This window comes from Sinocyclocheilus rhinocerous, unplaced genomic scaffold (assembly GCF_001515625.1).
Source record: "Sinocyclocheilus rhinocerous isolate Xijiao unplaced genomic scaffold, SAMN03320098_v1.1 scaffold697, whole genome shotgun sequence".
Lineage (NCBI taxonomy): Eukaryota > Metazoa > Chordata > Actinopteri > Cypriniformes > Cyprinidae > Sinocyclocheilus > Sinocyclocheilus rhinocerous.
The window spans coordinates 1,953,505-1,972,529 of record NW_015664033.1 but is presented as its reverse complement, the minus strand read 5'-3'; the positions used below and the strand labels follow the sequence as shown (position 1 = coordinate 1,972,529).

Below are 19,025 nucleotides of genomic sequence, written 5' to 3'. Positions count from 1 at the left end.
TTAAACACGCCCAGATTCACTGCTGAGAACTCAAAGTGCTCTGCTAAAACATTACTTACTGACTACATACTCTGCCCTGAAGGCTTTAATCAGTAGCAGACCAACTCTTTTAGGCTCCAACCACTCACCTCAATTTATTTGATGTGGAAAGAAAAGAATACATAAGGACTCAGTGTGCCAAACTGTATCAAAACAAACATTGCCGCAGGTTAATTAAAGTTTTCCCCATAAAACATCTGTATGGAATCTGGTAGCATATTGAGTAAAAGACATAAATTACTTAATATGATTCTAATTTTTTTTGCAGTTAATGTCTATATGAACAAAGACCCTCGTGACTTTTTTCTACTTTTCATGACACATATGATTAGATCTGTCCTGTCCCAGTTGAATGCAGAGGAAACCGAATACTGAATATGTTAAATGACCCATTACGGTGTCAGCTGGTTTTATGTGTCCAGAGTAAGATAATGTAATAATACTAATGTGACAGTGTTTCTCGGCTTCAATACACTTCTTTTAAACACCTGGCTTTTACAGGGATATTTCAGCCAAAATGAAAATACTGTCATCATTTATTCACCATCCCATCTAACAGGGAACATCACCAGAACTTTTGCTAACGTTCTGGCAAGGTTCTCTCAAAGTTCACAGAGTTCTTCTATTAACATTAATAGAATTTTCCTTCAAAGTTATCTTGTCTTTAATAACATTTTCAAAACATTAGCACACAAATATTATTTATACATTGTTAATGGAATGTTTTTATTTTAAATGAAATGTTTTAGTTGGATGTTCATCTAGAAATTTTTAAATGTTACTACTTGTTTCAGATTATTCAGAGGTTATTCAAAAGAAACAATCCGATGTTTGCAAAATGATAAAAATGGAATGTGCCCTATAGAGAAATGTGTGCATAAACAAGGAGAAACATTTAAAAAAACAAGGAACATTCAGAACATTACATAATGGGAATATTAGCAAAATGTTCTTAGAAGATATTTTATTGTTCCAAACCTGTATGACTTTCTTAATAATAATAATAATAATGTAGAACTGTTTTTGTCCATACAATGAATGTTAATGGGGTCCAAAACAACACTGGACCTCACTGACTTTCACTTTATAAACATTTTTGGGCAAACTACATTAAGACAAATGTACAATACCCCCCCTCACACAAAGTTATGCACAGCCTCAATACACCTCTATTAAACACCTGGCTTATAATAGTTCACCCAAAATGAAAATATTGTCATCATTTATTCACCATCCCAGCTAACAGGGAACATTGCCAGAACTGGCAAGGTTCTCTCAAAGTTCACAGAGTTCTTTTATTAACATTAATAGAATGAATAGAAAAAGTTCTCTTTTCTTATAATATCCTCTTATAATATTCTCAAAACATTAGCACAAAAATATTATTTATACAATGTTTATGGAATGTTTTAGTTGGATGTTCATCTATTATTTTTTTTTACGTTTCAGAATGTTCAGAGAATATTCAAAATAAATATTCCCATAATGTTTGCAAAATGATAATAATGGAATGTTCGCTACAGAGACATCTATGCATAACCAAGGAGAAACATTTTAAAAACATTTAAAAAAACAGAACATTCAGAAATGAACATCCAGAAAAAACATAATGGGAATATTAGCAAAACGTTCTTAGTTCTTAGAATGTTCTTTTGTTATGTTGATCCAAACCTGTTTGAATTTCATAATAATAATAATTGTTTTTGTCCATATAATGAAAGTTAATGGGGTCCAAACCAACACTGGACCCCATTGACTTTCATTGCATGAATATTTTTGGGCAAACTACGTTTAGACAAATGTACAATGCCCTCCTCACACAAAGTAATGCAATGACCAAAAATGTGAAAAAATTAGAAATGTTAGGAGAATTTCTATACACACACACAAAAATATATAACAAAAACATACATATAGGCATTCAAGTCACTATCACACACCCTGTCCCACAGGACTGACAGATGGAGGGGCAGAGGAGAGCTACAGAAGTGGAGCGGCCTCTCTGTCCATTCCCCTCTCTCTCCTGCTGTCTATTGTGCAGCGGATGGGCTGTAAGTCTATCTCCTGCTAATTGCCACAGTGGTTCAAACACAAAGTCTGCCGCTGAAACAGTACCCAACAGGGTGTTGTATAGTGAGTAAAATTTACAACGTGTTACATTTCTCCTTCAGCATACATCAGGGAGGAGGGATGTCTACCGCATCAGTCAGAATTTAAATGTTTAAAGGCACGCACACATTTCGAAGCACACAATATTAATCATGCTCACTGGAATGTCTATCTATTTTGCTTTTTTTTTTTTTTTTTTGCATGGCAAGGTTAAAATTCAAAAACACTGTGATTAACACTGATTTATAAACAGTCTCTAATTTGACATCTGTGCAGCAAAACTGCTTATTTTTCTGAGGGCACTAGTGATTTTGGTGATTATTTGTGACCATTTAGACAGAAATTCCTGTCTTGAAAATTTGAGACAACATTCATCACAATGGAAACCGCAACAACTGTGTTTCCCCAGTGAAATACGGTTCATCCTACCTCTGCTGAGAAAAAGGAGTCACGTTACTTAAAAAGTTGCAGTATATGATACAACTTCTAAAGGAGTCCCAGGAGCTGTTATGAATGGTTTGTATTGCACTGGAGAAAGACAATGGTGTGAATGTTATTAAGACTCTGCAGGTACAATGAGATAAAACATGTCTTATACTTCCTGTGCAACATGAGTCAATTGTTGTCCATCAAAGAAACTTTAGAGAAACAGACTATCACCATTTAATCTGGTAAATTCATGCAAATTCTAAACCAACCAACAACTTTTGCAAATGGAATGCTTTGTAACTATATACAGCTTTTTGTTCCATTTTCCCACAATAATTAGACTGACACACAATAATATGGAACAGATTCTGTGACCACAGGAGTGCATCTAAAATGGGGCTTGGTAAAATCATCGCCACACAACTGTTCTTATTCCATGGAGTTTGACATTTAAAATCACTTTCTTCTCCCCATCTCCAGACGCAGTTTAATTATGGGAACTTCAAAACCCTGTTCCCCTTCATTCCGTTTCGACAAACTGTTGTGCTTTTCATCAATGCTTTTATTAGGAAAACAAGATGTGGCTGATTACTTGGTGGCATAAGCCAATTTAATTTAAGGAACAGACAAAGCATAATTAGTTTGGTCTTGTAAAACATGTCAATGCTGCTCTGGCTAAATAACTAGCATCTGTGTAATTATCAAATAGCACACATGTCATTCAATCACCTCTTTTATGCAAACCTCAATGACTGCACACATTGACAGAGACGGTCCACTCATGTATATAAATGAATGGGAGAGGTAATGTGCTCAATATGACAACAGTCAAACCTTCAGCTATCATCTCACAAACAATAGCGTATAATAACACCACCAAGATCATTGTTTTAATTCCCAGGGAATGCATGAAATGAGAAATTATATGCAATGTAAGATGAAATGCCAAGTTCTGTCATGAAACGCTAGATGGCGCAGGCTGATGGGTCATTAACGCAAATTGATTATATTCACAGCGTTAAATGACTTGGCACAAGCTGATTGGTTCAAGTTGCATATGCAGCCAATGAGCTTACTGCTTTACATTTAAATGGCTGGTTAGCATTCACTAGAGCTGTTTGCAGCAGCTTGGAGTGGGGTATGAGTGGTTATGAACGAATGAATGAAACGCATTTGTCCGTGTTTCACTCCATCTCGAATCGCGCTCGCGGAAAGTGCTTGAGAAACAGTGTCTCTTCAGCAGCTCAGTACGCTTTCAACTCATTTTTTTAGTCTTGAGCAAGACTGTACGACATTCACATTACATGATTTGACTGATTTTTACGTAGAAAGGGCGACAGCGCACCGCATTAAAAGAAATGATCATTCATGCTTTCATAACTGCTGGCCAAATTCAAAAACGAAACTAAAATTAAATCATCTTTGAGAGCAAGGGGGCCCCCTGGTGTTTCGGGGGCCCTACGCAGCTTGCGTATTTGGCATATAGGGAGGATCGGCTCTGCCTCCACCTCCCCAGCTCCACCTGTATAGATCTGCTACGGGTTGTTATATATGTTACTTGTGCAGCAGCAGTATGTCTCACACCGTACTCACAGCACCGTATCAGCATATGTATTGGCAGTATAAGTTCCTGTACTTGCTTTGCAGCAGCAACAGCAATAATCTACAGCTACAATAACCAACAGCAGCAGCAATTCAGCAGCGTTGCAGATCTATTCCGCCAAGATTATTAATTTGCCAATTTACACGCTCAAGCGATTTTAAACCACAAGAACAAGAAACTAAAGAGAACTCAATTCGCAACTCACGTGCTGTTCTCGCACACCCCCAAAGCGCGCACAAGACCCCCCCCCCACCACTCCAGTTCATAACTGCTGGCCAAATTCAAAAACGAAACTAAAATTAAATCATCTTTGAGAGCAAGGGGGCCCCCTGGTGTTTCGGGGGCCCTACGCAGCTTGCGTATTTGGCATATAGGGAGGATCGGCTCTGCCTCCACCTCCCCAGCTCCACCTGTATAGATCTGCTACGGGTTGTTATATATGTTACTTGTGCAGCAGCAGTATGTCTCACACCGTACTCACAGCACCGTATCAGCATATGTATTGGCAGTATAAGTTCCTGTACTTGCTTTGCAGCAGCAACAGCAATAATCTACAGCTACAATAACCAACAGCAGCAGCAATTCAGCAGCGTTGCAGATCTATTCCGCCAAGATTATTAATTTGCCAATTTACACGCTCAAGCGATTTTAAACCACAAGAACAAGAAACTAAAGAGAACTCAATTCGCAACTCACGTGCTGTTCTCGCACACCCCCAAAGCGCGCACAAGACCCCCCCCCCACCACCTCCAGTCGGTCCGTGAGAATATTTTCTAAATGTAACCGGTCAGTGGTGTAAAAAAGGCTGGAGACCCCTGCTTTAAGGAATGCAAGGCCTGTCTCAAAGACAATCACAGTCTATGCTTATCTTCTCAAGGACACTAGGAGTAAAACATAAAGCCCTTAAGACAGCATAAGAGCCCACCGGATGCCTGCGGCGACAGCGGTCCACCACACTGTGCTCAACCAAGAACCATTAGGACTGCTAGCCCCATTTCCATACTCAAATCAATGGAGGAATATTTCATGCAAGTTGCTTGTTGAATGTATTTCTCTATTGGCTTTCCCTCTATTGGTGTTATGAGGATTGTAAAACGAGGCTGAGGGTGAGATTATAAAAAGGGGCTCCATATGAGATGTAATCATATCGGTTTACAGAAAACACACAGCGTGGAGCCACACTTTTACGTGCTTTATAAAGCTGACAAGCTTTCCCTCGTGCACTATCATTCCTTTTAAAGTTCAAGCATTTTTTCTGCTTCCCTCCGTTCCATATGAAGCTGTTTCTCATTAAGGATTAAACAGAGAGTTAGATTCTCCATTCCCATAATTAAGGCATTCCTAAAATCAGTCTCCCCTCTTAAATCCCTTGGTCTAACCATACACTTTTCCCAGTAGCAAGGCATTCCACGGATCCGATACCTAGCACCTATCATCTCAAGGTGTGTGAGATTGTGGCTTATGTACTTTAGTCTGTGTGTTTTGTTAAGAACGGCACTTCTGTGTTCTTGACCTCCCCTCTTTGACCCTTTTGTCTTACTGCGAAATCCAATTTCAGGCCTCAGTAACCCTCTCTGATCCCGAATACTGAAGAAATTACAGCAGTGGTACTTTTAATGTGGACACTGACGAGCACGCCCTTAATGCTGCAGGACTTGACACATCAATCAAAGGCGCTGCTCCCTTATCCGATCCGTGCTCCCACCTACGACCCCTGACTTCTGACCTCTAGCCTGTCTGCCATTGTTGGTGCTGTTGAGGGCGGACCCACATGACGGGGGCTAATTAGGTCAGATTGCGGCGAACTGTGCATTACAGCCAAAATTGGAAACACATGCTGCAGCCCACAGAGAGAGAGGGAGAGAGAGAGAACACCAGGAAAGAGGTAATGGTGGTGCTGGGGGTGAATAAAATGGGGGTAATGTAAGGTGGAGCGGTGTGGTTCAGTAATGAAGGAGATCTATGAAATTTAAGTGCGTGAGGGGGGGATAAAGAGAGGAAAAATGAATTTAATGAATGAATGACACCTCTTTGAGACCATAAATCTAACCTCAGGCTCAGGAGAGCGTCTGTGGACAGCATACTGGTCTCCTTGACAGCTCCGCTATTTTCAATAATTGCTATAATGGCTATGTAACAGATTGTAATTGCTTTGATATTTGAGGTTTGAGGTGGGATATCCATTGCCATGGAAATAAATCCGATGTAGACACACACTATGAACAAGGGACAAAGAAAACAAAAATGTACCGCAAGTAAACTTTTCCAAAGTTTGAACGAAGAATTAATTAATATTAACATTTAAATGATTAAATAATAAATAAAATAAGTATTACATTTGTTCATTACATTTATTATTAATATTATAAATTTAATATTATTTCTATTAAACTTATTTATTTTTTATTAAACTATTTATTATTATTTTAATATTGCTTTTTGTAAGATTAAAAAACAACAATAAAATGATAATATTTTAATTACTATTGTTATATTATGATTATTAGTATTAATAATAAATATGACTGTAATAATTACTTACATTATTGTTTTAACTGTATTTTTATGTTTACATTTTAATAGTATAACGCATTTATGACTTATTAGTTAACTAAAGCCATAAAAAAAACAATTTTGTTACTTTTAAATAAAATAAACATTAACTGAAATAAAATAAAATATAAAAAAACATTAAAAACAAGGACACATATCTCATTTTCATTTAGTTGAACTTGATGTACTAAAAAATAAAAATAAAACAAACAAACATTAATAAAAAAAACTATATACACATTTTATTTTTAAAATTATTAAAAAATAAAAACAACAAAATTAAAACAATTTTTAAATGAAAAAAAAAAAAAAATCAAAATAGGCTACTCAAAAACTATAATAGTGTATCAATGATACTAAAATAACACTGGTACAATGATAATAATCAGCATCTATTTATTGAGTGTCTTTTGCCAAGCTCAAGGACTGTCTCTTATCTGTGGTATGGTTTCGGCATCTGAAAGATGTGCAATTTCGTCAGAAGCTCTCATGTATGACTCAGTGTCAGTGACGTGCGGTGTGGTCCTTGTGTGATGAGTTGCCCTGTATAGGTGTTTGGGGTGTAGGGTGCTAAAAGGTCTTTCACAAAAACAAGTAATGCTGGTTCACACTACTACTTGATAAGACCTTTAGCATGATATGCAGAAATGTATTTTTATCCTTCAACGATAAGGTGTCAGAGCTCTCTGTGTGTGTGCGTGTATTTAGCCATTTGAGTGCGAGTGTGTGAAAGAACTTTTGTACCTCCGTTTGAGTTTGTCCCTTCTTCCCCTTTCTACCTTTGTTCGCCTGTCATCTCGCTCAATACCTCAGTGACTCCTCGCTCTCAAACATTCTCTGTTCCTGTGGCTCTCTCTCATTCTAACTCCTTCAATCTCACCAAAACGCCCTGGGGTTGAAATATCTAAGTGCATACAAAACAAGTTCAGACAAAACCAGAGAGACAGAATAGTGTTAAGGAGGTAAAGACTGGGAGTGAATAACACTAAATGCCAAGAGGGAGGAACAGCGTCAGGAGAGGACAGGAGCAATGATATGAGGGGGCCAGACCACATTTCAGAGCTCACTGGGCTTTGTATTTGTGTGTGTGTGTGTGTGTGCGCGCGCGCTCACCTGTGTTTGTGTGTGTTAAATATGAAGTTCCACACCGGTTCCCCGTTCCTCATTTGAAAACCTCTTTTCTGTACCCCTCTCGTTCTCTTATTCTCTCCCCCATCTCTCTCATCCCCTAACTCTTTCACAGACAGTCTCACAGGGGCAGGGTTGTAACAGAACACTTCTCTCTTTTGTCTCCTTTCTTTTCCTTATCCTTTCATCTTTTTACACTTTCTGGGGAAATGGGTTTTGGTGGGATGGAAATTTCTGCTAGGTGAAAGGAGGAGAGAGGAGGGGAGAACGAGAGAAGGCAATATACATCTCCTGCTATAAAAACCAAGGGCTGGTTGGCGGTAGATGCTGTAAAAAAAAAATCTCCAGAGGAAATTGCTTTAACAATTGTCCCCTAATTCAAGAGCTGCACGGTCTCAAAATCCAACCTGTTCAGACCACCATAAACTGACATGAATTAAATGAAATTCCGCTGTCCGCTACTTTTAGTTACAGTTATTAACAACTAAAAGGTCATATGGTGTAGATGCACTTGCTTGGGGTGATTAGTTTGGTTTAAAACCCATTAGTTTTAAGCCATTTTCCACTCTCTTTTTTGTTTTTCATTATGAGAACTCTCAACACCCACCGCCAGCAGATGGTCCTCGTCCTTTTTTTCCTCCACCATAATGTCTTCTTTCACTCTGTCCATTCCTCTTCTTCTAAACCAGCCCTCTTTCACTCCCACTGGCTGTTGTCCCCTCACCGCCTTTCATGAAGATACCTTACCTTACTTCAGCACTCAAACCTTCTCTGCGCGGGAATTTATGCATCCACTTTACGAACTTTTTTAAACTTATATTTCAGATCAAACGTCGCTCATTTATAGCTCAAAGTCTGCGATTTGTGGTCTGACTGCTGGAAAAGTAGAGCTAACGCTCATGCACGCAGTGTCAGAGGTGTATTGTTGCTCTGGTTGTTCAACGCTTGCATGCCAATCCTTTAGAAACTCACGCGTAAAGAAAGACCTGAGATTAAAAGGCGCGTTTTAAACTAAGCGTGGAAGTACAACTCGACGTGGACCTTCTCAGACTGGACTCCGGAGAGGATATGGGAGACTTCTGCAGTTTGAACGATGTGAATCGAGAGTTCTTCTGGAAATTTCGTAAATTTTTGCGTGAGACTGACGGACTGTAGAATCAATGTGGTTTTCGCCGAAGATACGCGTGGCCCGAGACTCACCTAAACGGTAGGTGCTGCGTGTTTTCAAAGTCACTTTTTTAATTTAACGTTAACGTACTACATTATGTCTACTGCTGATAACATCTAAAGTGGTGTAATGACAGATAAAATTTATTTGGGTTCATTTTTGTAACAGGTAATTTAATGTGAAGCAGGTGTTGATCGGACTCGTTGACAGGTTGTCAAGCTTTGGAATTAACCGAACGCAAATGAATTGTTCATTTGAGTCGAATCTTTACACTGGATCTGATGAACCGGTTCGCAAAATATTTCGCTCACTGAATTCAATCCGAGCGAGTCCTCTGTGAACCGAGTCTCTTTCGATACATGAGCTGATAGTATGTATTACGAAAACAGCTGGTTGTAATAGCATTTTATTAAAACATCCTTTCCAGCCAGGTGATGTAGATACATTTCAGTATTGTTTATTGCAAATTACATTTAAGTAAAGTATGTTTCAAATGAGCTGAATCATGCCTGAAACATACTGGGCAACAAATCACAATAAAAATTTGTAAAAAAAAAAAATGTTGAAACTGCAATAAACAGCAATTTGTCTGGACATGTAGGCCTACAGTTTTGCTGAACCGGTTAGTAGAGCATGTAATATGAGACCCCATCATCACTTACAGTAATTTAAACAGCGTTTTTTTTTAAAAATCTGAAACGATTTCTTCGAAAGAACCGATTCATAAAAATGAGTTGGATTCTTGATTACCAATCGGAATTTAAGCGATCGTGAGAAGCGTTTGCCCCGGGCCTCGAAAGAGATGACTGAAAACTATTTTGGCGAAAGACCAAATATGTTTGATCTCATAATTTTCAACAGTAGGCTAGCCGCTAGCGAATCGACAAAACTAGAAATTTAAGTGCGTTCAACGGTGCTGTCCCGTCACTCGCGTGCAGTGTGCGGTTAAATCGACGCTCTCCGCTGTCCAATGCGCTGTCCAATTCAGGTGTGCAACCTTTGTTTACCCGGCCTGCGTACCTCGGAAGAAGCTTCTCTAAAGCCAGTACAGCATGCTGTTTGAAATACACAGTAGGTGTGTTTTTGTTTTTGCATTTACTGTTTCTCAGAATGACATCTTAAATAATCCAGATAGTTTTATTGTGTAATATTATAGGGACTATCCACATGAAAAAATACTATAGTAATTTATAGTAAATACTATAGTGTTTTTGAACCATACTATAGTAAAGTATTTGAATTAATTTATTGTGATAATTCTATAGTTGCTGTGGTAAAATAACAACTGTAGTAATATAAACAAATTACTTTACCCAATACTGTACTAAGGTTTCTTCAACTATAGGGTATATTATTATACTACAATACACAACAGTTTACTGTAGTAAAAACTAAAGTATACTACAGTATTTATTACAGTTTATCAGTTCATTATAGTTAATACTACAGTATGCTGTAGCATTCATTAACAAAGTGTTGTAAATACTATAATATATACAGTATAATACACTTTACTATAGTATGGTTCAAAAACACTATAGTATTTACTATAAATTACTATAGTATTTTTTCATCCTTTGGAGGAAGTCTTAAAAAACAAATGTATGTTAGAGCTACACACGAGAGTAGTAGTTTGTCAGTGTTAATGTGTTTACACAGTAATGGAGTTAAAGGGTGGGAGCTGGCAGCCATTAAAACAATAATTAACACACATGCACATCCTGTCAGTCACCTGCCCATCTAGCCTATAAAAACAGAAACTCACAACCTTTGTTTACTACATAATGAATGTTTGTGTAACTGTTCTCTCACCCCTGTAACACATAAAAAGCCACCGAGACAGAACAAGTGAGAATAAACCTACAGGTATTAATGTGAACTCTTCCTCCAGTTATCCAGGCAGGATCTGAAGCAGACCAAAGTTCTTTCTCAGAAAGAAAGAGGGAAAGTGTGGATGGAGATTATCCTGAAGTGTGAGGAGTAAGTGGAATGTGTCGCTCACGCTCAGTGTGTGGTAGCCATTTTCAGATGTGTTTAAGCTACTGATTTCTCAACTGCAACACAGTGCCTTTGATCAGAAACATCTGTACAGCTGGGGGGTGTATGTAAATGATTTAGACACAAAAATGATTTTATGAGAAAGAGGAGGGACAAGATATGTTTGTCTTGGAATAACAATCCATGTCTGCCAAGAAAATGTTTTTTTATTTTTCTTCGCAGAGGGAATTTGTGCAGTATCTTTTTAGGAAAGATGTCTTTCTTCCTCTCTTTCTTTTTTAACCTAATATTAAAGAGGTCAAATAATTGTTTACCTTTTTTTTCTTTTACCCAAGAGGTTTATTTATAATTCATAATTTAATTTTACACAACCATTGTGGCTGTTTTTTTTTCCATTTGGAGCTTTAAGACCCCATGTAAACTTATCAATATATATGTTATGATTGGCGTCGCCCCATCCTTCAGTTAAAGCCTTATTGCAAAGTCTGCAATAAAGTCTTCATAAATCCACACAAATCTTCATAAATCCACACAAACTACAGTGATGCAATTAGGGAACTATACAAAGTCTAAAAAATTACTTAGAAAAACTCTTTCTTTACTTTGGAATAATTTTAAATCATCCTTATTATTTGACTGGGTTTGGTTTGGACAGATTGCTAAACACCGAGTACCAATGTGCAAACGTGGCTGGTCATTGGTTTATATTTTCAGCTGTCTAATAAGCTGGAAGCCATTACAGCAGTTCAGTACAACAAATGGTCTTTTTTTGGACTGGATAAAACGTTTTGAGTTCTGCAAGTTATAATACAAATAAACATAAAAGATATAAACGTAAATGAAAAAATGATACAATTACATTTTGTCATGACATGACCTGTTTAACTTGATTTTAAACCTGTGTCTTTATGTTTCATTTTCTCTCCACTTCTTTGTGGCGTGATATGGGAGTTCAGACTGTGCTGCGTTGGACGCTTATGGCTGAGTGTATAGGGTGAGTGGGACGATGGGAAAATTCCAAAATTGTCAGTCACGTCAAGTCTGAACAGGGGGATTGTAGAATGTCTATCATGAGTCACGCTTTTGTTCGGATTGGAGAGGATAAATAATAAAGGCCATACATCTGCAATAATTGATTTGACAGGCTTATTATAGTGCAATAGCATGACGTTGTAGTGGATCCTCTGGCTGATTTCCAGTGAAAAATCTTAGAAAGAGGTTATTTATAATGTGGGTTTAAGGTTTTCAGTGGCGTGAAGCCGAGAATAGAACGAGGTGGGAGAGCCAAAGTGTTTGTCTAAGGTGGCTTTTGTCTAGAAGATCGCAGATTACGCTTGTCATGGGGGTGGGAGTAGTGGTTCAGATCAAAGATATGTGTGGATGTGTGCGCACAGGTTCCTGTGAGGTAGAGTGTATAAGATCGGGTTAAACATGCGGGTTCATTGTGTTCAGGAGCTTGGCGTTTTTTGTGTGAGACTGGAGGCTCATTTTTGAGCTGTGCGTAAGGTGAGGAGAGAAAGTGCAGGGCTACTCTGTCTGGATGGCTGAGTTCGTGAAGCATGTCATTGCTGCAAATGGAGCGCACTGATGAAGTGGTTCTGCATGTCTCCCAGCGTCTACAGATATGCCTCCTGCACGTGTGTCTGCCTGCCTACTGTTTGTGTTCCCGTTCCAAAGCAAACATACACATTAACCAGCAAGTCTTCCTCTCAGGTCACACACATACATATGCACTACACCCTTTTTCACTTAGGTGTGCAGACTGTGCACACACACATACTACCTTCAACCATGAAAAATGCTTTTATTTTTACACATAACTTCTGTTAATAAGTCATTTTATGCCGTAAAAATGCAGTTTAAACACAAAGTAATTTGAAAAAAGTTCTTCTATGTTGAGCATGTTTTTTAATTTATGGGAAAAAAACACTCATGACTGTGTTTCAAGGTCAGCAAGTCTCCTAAAATATCAGACAGTTTTATGACAAGGCAAGATTAGTTCAGTTTACTTGAAAAATGCCATGTGGTGTGACTTCTAAAAACTTAATATTATTATGAATATAAAAATATATTTGAAAATCATTATCATTACTTCAAATGTGTTTTAATATAGATTCATATGCATGTATGTAATCACATGTTTGAGGTGTAGAGAAAAAAAAATAGTACATTTATTTGATGGTTACACCACATGACATTTTTAGAGTCATTCAATTTAATCTCTTCTTGAAAATGGAGAAAAAGATTTTCAAAACCATATGAAACCAACATGAGTGCAAAGAGTATTTGCATTTCTAAGAACTTGCCTCATGAGTTTCAAACAAGATTTGTCATTGACCTTTTAATCTAAACGTAGTCTAAATATTGTGAAGCAATACCTAAATATTGATTCTTCCATGCAGTCATATATGTAACTTCATTTAAGCTGTCAACAACATGCTGGGATTTAGTGATAACTGTCTTGATATTGTAGCATTTTGTAGTTTCTGAGATGGTATGAAGGCATGTCAGATGCATAAAATATGATTCTGTCATTATTTGCGGTTGTGAAAGACCAAGGCTATAAATCTCTCAGCGAAAATACCTGAAATACCCATATACGCACAGCCGCCTTAAGCAAGTATATTTGCATTTAAAAGACGATAGAGCCTCACTTGCACATATCACACCTGTTCCAATGTTGAACGTAAACAGGAAGTAAGCACTTATACGTGTAGTGCTCCATGTCCCGGCATGCATACGTGTGGACTTGGTGGCATTCTTTCCCTGCGTGTGACCGCAGGCTCAGTAGTGCATTGTGTGCGAGTGTGTTCGTTTGGATTGAGTGTTATTAGAAAACAGTGTCCGGGGCGGGGTGCTGTTATTGTGAGCGTCACAAGTGGTGATTTTGCACTTCAAACACAACCTTTCTGTCCACCCACTCTCTCCCTATGAGCCTAATGATTATCTCTTCTTCTCAAACGGACAGTCACTTGACTCTGCGTACACTCGGCCCCCTCCTGCATTCTAGTGTGTCCCGCCTGGGGAAACCCAGGAGGAGCTTTCTCAGTTGAAGCCACATCACTGACATTCTGAGCATTCTTCTTTTCTTGAGCTCTCTTTCTCTCTAAATGCCTCTCCCTCCCTCATCTCTCAGCACAACAACAACAGCATTGGTGAGTGATTTGCACCTTGCCTTAACATTCACATTTTTCTAGTAATGTGAACAAAGCAGACTTGTTAAGAGAACTGTTTTGTTTGAGTTCTGTGCACTAAGCTTATCTTAAATCTCTAATTTGGCTGAACTTGTCAAATTGAGTTATGAACACTCAAGTTTTCTGGTAACCTATACTTATACACAAGTTACCTATACAAAGTTACAGTAAGTTTTATTAACTCAAAAATGATAAACTAATTTGCCTGAGAAATTTGAGGCAATCAGTTTCCACAGGTTTTCCAAGTAAGTTCAACTCATTACTTTTTACAGTGCAGGTGGACAGCATCGCTCACTGTATCATCAACAAGACCACACTCTAGGTCTGTGTGGTCACATTTTTCTTGTCAAACACTTGCTAAAAAGCAAATTGTCTACATTTTAAGTAGATATGTTTTTTGTTGCCGTTAAGAGCATCACACCTCATAGCTTACACACTTTATGTAGTTTGCACTCATTTTTTATACATTAAGTATAAATTGCTTCCATATACACTCCCATTTAAAAATTTCGTGTCTGTAAGATTTTCAAAGAATTTTTTTTTCTGCATCAATGCATTAAATTTATCAAAAGTGACAGTAAAGACATGTCACTGATGTTACAAAATATTTCAAATAAAGGGTTTGAGTTTAATTTTTTTAATTCATCAAAGAATCCTGGAAATTTTTTTTGGTTTAAACTAAAATATTAAGCAACACAAATTGAGCACAAAATCAGCATATTTAAATAATTTCTGAAGGTTCATGTGACACTAAATACTGCTTTGCCACCACAGGAATAAATTACATTTTAAAATATATTCAAATATAAATTTTCACAATATTAATACAATACTGTATTTTTGATCCCTTAAATGCAACTTTAGGGAGCATAAGAGACTTGTTAAAAAAAAAAAAATCTTACTGACCCCAATCTTTCAATCTTTTGAACAGTATTTTATATATTGTTTGATGATATTTTGGTTTCTGCACTGAATTAATCTTTTCAACCCTCTCCTCACAACTTTATATGAATATTATTTTGATTGTACAATGTGACAAAAAACTACACAAGTGCCAATGATGAGGCACATTTATAATTTTTGATGTGATGGTTTTGCTTCCACCTGGTGGTTGACAGTGTGAGTGTTTGCTCATTTAGTGCTGAAAGTAAAAGGAAGAGAGTTTATCATCCATCAGTGTAGTTTTACTCTGACCCCCACTAAATAAGCACATAAATCACTACAACTGGGCCAGTAACCACCCAGGAGCTTGTCTTAGGTAGAAGACTGCTGAACTTTGGCGGTCCTGTCAATAAATAACCCAAATCTCTGAAGTATTCTCAGCACTGCAGAGAGTCATGTTACAGAAGTGTGTGAATATGGGATCATCAGGTCAAAGGTATGGAAAAAGGATATAAGACAAGCACGAACAACAAAAACCTACAAATAAAGATCATAAAAGATGATGAAATGAGCATTTATTTGAGGCCCTTGAGGATCTTTTTTTTAATTTATTCTGCAGTAAAGTGGCATCTTTTTGTTTGCCTCAGTCATGCTCATAATCTGAAATTTACAACCTTTTCCACACATACCAGGGTTGTTTGTGGTCTCATGTGAAACTAGGCCAGCACCAGACCAACACTGTTCGTGGCTTTATTTCAAACGGAGCTCACCCAGGAGCTTGTCTTAGGTAGAAGACTGCTGAACTTTGGCGGTCCTGTCAATAAATAACCCAAATCTCTGAAGTATTCTCAGCACTGCAGAGAGTCATGTTACATGTGTGTGTGAATATGGGATCATCAGGTCAAAGGTATGGAAAAAGGATATAAGACAAGCACGAACAACAAAAACCTACAAATAAAGATCATAAAAGATGATGAAATGAGCATTTATTTGAGGCCCTTGAGGATCTTTTTTTTTATTTATTCTGCAGTAAAGTGGTATCTTTTTGTTTGCCTCAGTCATGCTCATAATCTGTGAAATTTACAACCTTTTCCACACATACCAGGGTTGTTTGTGGTCTCATGTGAAACTAGGCCAGCACCAGACCAACACTGTTCGTGGCTTTATTTCAAACGGAGCTTTGCCAGATGTCGGCTAGCCGGTGACTTCATGTCTGCGCCAACCAACTGGAGCAGGCGATAGTGAAGCAAGTTTGCGGCTCCACTCTCCCTCTGCACAGAGACATGAATCTGCTGCTTGCAATTTTGCATCTTTTTTCCATTAACATATGCCAAAGCTGTAAAGCTATAATTTTACAGTTTTAGGCTTATTTTACCTTATTTTTATGAGCTGGCATTGAGCCTGTTCTTTTGAAATCCTGTTTCCGCCTCAGAGTAAAAAAGTATACAACGGTAATTGCCCAGTTGTGATTTTACATCAGTGACTTTATTTCTTATTTTCAAGTCAGCATAAAATGAAACGTACCCTATCTATTTTCCAAATGCATGTTATAGATCTTATTGTGAGCAGTTCATCCATACATATGTTTGGGTTTTTTTGGTAACTTTTAATCAAAGTTTCAAATGATCTTCTGGTGAAACCTCTCTCTAGTGAGGTATGCTGGACCTTTCCGGTAAACCCCATCAATTTATTACAATTAACAGCAAGCTAGCATTCAGATCTACCTCCATCCAATCAACAACCAATCAACAGTTACACTTGGACAATTGTAGGTAATCAATAGGTGCGTAGGAAAAACAACCAAAAAACAGGTCCAACATCAAAGCAAAAAAGAATAAATCCCGCACACCCTATGCACTTGCAATTGTATCAAAATATATGATGAGGAAGGTTTAATAATGTATTACATCATTGATTGGTAATGATGTGTCCACGTGTTGCAGTGATTGGTCATGTGTTGTTTTTAAATTGGATTGTCAGAACTGTCTGTATATACCTGATGAAGGTCATGGGACCGAAACGTTGTGAGTGAATAATACATTTATATTTTGATACAATTGCTAGTGCGGATAGTGTGCGGGAATTATTCTTTTTTTGTTTCGATAATCTGTTACACTCAGATGAATTTTGTTACGCTAACATTCTAATCATTCCAAAGTAAATATGTGATGTGATGTCATCTTAAACTCCACTGTTCTTCCTCTTTATGTGCTTTCTAATACTTGCTTTTTTATCAACTCATAGTTGACACGTCTTGGGAGTGATGCACTGGCTTCCCCTGGTTGCCATGGTGATCGCCTCGGCCCTGCCTTTCCCTCAAAGTCCTGTGCCCAGGCTTGTTGCCGCAATGATAGAGCCTGGCAGAAACGACAGCGACAGCAGCAGCAGCGTCCCGACCAACTCATCAGTGGACCATGACTCTTCTCACAACAACTACAGCACACATGACATAGCTCCTCACAGAACAGACGATAAGCAGAGCACGTTTGAGGAGGACCATATATCCAGAGGTAGAGCAAACCAAGAGAATCTTCTAACAGAAGACATTTTTGTCAATAACCCAAAGCAGGACCACACAGGTGGAGGAAGGACTACCGGAGCAGATGCCTCCAGGCCGCATAATCCTAGGAAATACAAATCACAAAAAATAGCCAGTTCCCAAAGCAACGATATTCTCAAGGACTATCAGCTTGAACGTAGCCAGTTTCATGAAGAAAGCAGTATTGAGGCAGAGACTTTACTTAAAGACGACAGGAACGCAAGAAGTGAACTGAAAGACAGGCCTCTTGAAGGTCCGAAGGTCTCTCTGCAGAGCCCTCCAGTGCAGGAACATCTGGACGAAGCTCAGACAAATGCGAAAGAGTTGCTGCAGCAATCTGGAGGCTTTGGAGCAGAACCGGGCTTTGGGTTTGATGACATAGGCCTACGAGAAGAAGATCAGCTGCTTTTGCTGGACGCCCATCCACGGGTACTCTTCTCCCCGGCCCTTTCCCCACCCAAACACCCGCCTCTGCTCTTAATGCTGGAGTTGGGCTTATTGGCCGATGACGTTGAGGACGAGGAAAGTCACATGATGGATGCTGCCACGTCTGGTCACGGAGGCGACAAAGAAGCATACAGAAACTTACTCTTGGGTCTCTCTGATTCTGATGGCCCGGTTCCAGGTGTCCGCCGCAAGCGGCAAGCCGCCCACAGCGCACAAGGCATCGAACGCTCCGTATGCGAGGCCGAAAGCGGGTGGGTGACCAACAAGAAGACGGCGGTGGACTTTCGGAGCAACACCGTCACTATTCTGCAAAAGATCCAGACCCAGACTGGGCCGCTCAAGCAGTATTTCTATGAAACAAAGTGCCGTAAGCCAGATTCAAATAGTAAAGGTGAAGTGCAGGCGGTGGAGGGGGCCAGCTGCTTGGGGGTGGATAAGAAACACTGGATGAGCAGGTGCGAAACCAAGCAGTCGTACGTACGCGCGCTCACCTCGGATGAAAACAAGAGGATAGGATGGAGGTGGATCCGTATTGACTCCTCCTGCGTTTGCGTGCTGCTCACTAGAGGAACGTACTATACTGAGAAGAAGTTGGAGAGGGGCAGAGTGTGAGAAGGCAGAAGTTACAGATAGCTCGGACTGTCTGAACAAAGGATTGACGCAGAGTTCATGTGAATAAAAGAGCGTTTAAGGGACTGTATCTGTTCTGGTCCACTGTGTGGGGGATATTTCTTTTCCAGATGTTCCTGCATCGCACCTGACAAAACCTTATCGCTGTACCCCAGTGTCTCGCTGAGGGATGGTCATGAAAATCACCCTCATGTTGCTCAAAACCTGTAGGATTTATTTTCTCCTGTGAAACACAAATGGATACAGTGGTGGAGTTTTTGGACACTAAGGCTGATGATACACAGGGCAACTTTTTGAGCAATGTTG

The 19,025-nt window shown here is 38.8% G+C and overlaps 1 protein-coding gene across 3 annotated transcripts; it reads left to right on the top strand.

Moving 5' to 3' along the window:
- Nucleotides 1–8,708: 8,708 nt before the first annotated feature.
- On the top strand, nucleotides 8,709–19,025 carry LOC107729475 (uncharacterized). Of its 3 annotated transcripts, none has more exons than XM_016540002.1 (3): nucleotides 9,846–10,100; nucleotides 10,921–11,009; nucleotides 17,348–19,025. In XM_016540002.1, the coding sequence occupies exon 3, from the start codon at nucleotides 17,367–17,369 to the stop codon at nucleotides 18,699–18,701; it is 1,335 nt and encodes a 444-aa protein (XP_016395488.1). In that variant the 5' UTR covers nucleotides 9,846–10,100; nucleotides 10,921–11,009; nucleotides 17,348–17,366; the 3' UTR covers nucleotides 18,702–19,025. The 3 variants fall into 3 exon arrangements, with proteins under 3 accessions (XP_016395487.1, XP_016395488.1, XP_016395489.1); XM_016540003.1 differs by having other exon boundaries at nucleotides 9,846–10,104; XM_016540001.1 differs by lacking the exons at nucleotides 9,846–10,100; nucleotides 10,921–11,009 and adding an exon at nucleotides 8,709–9,068.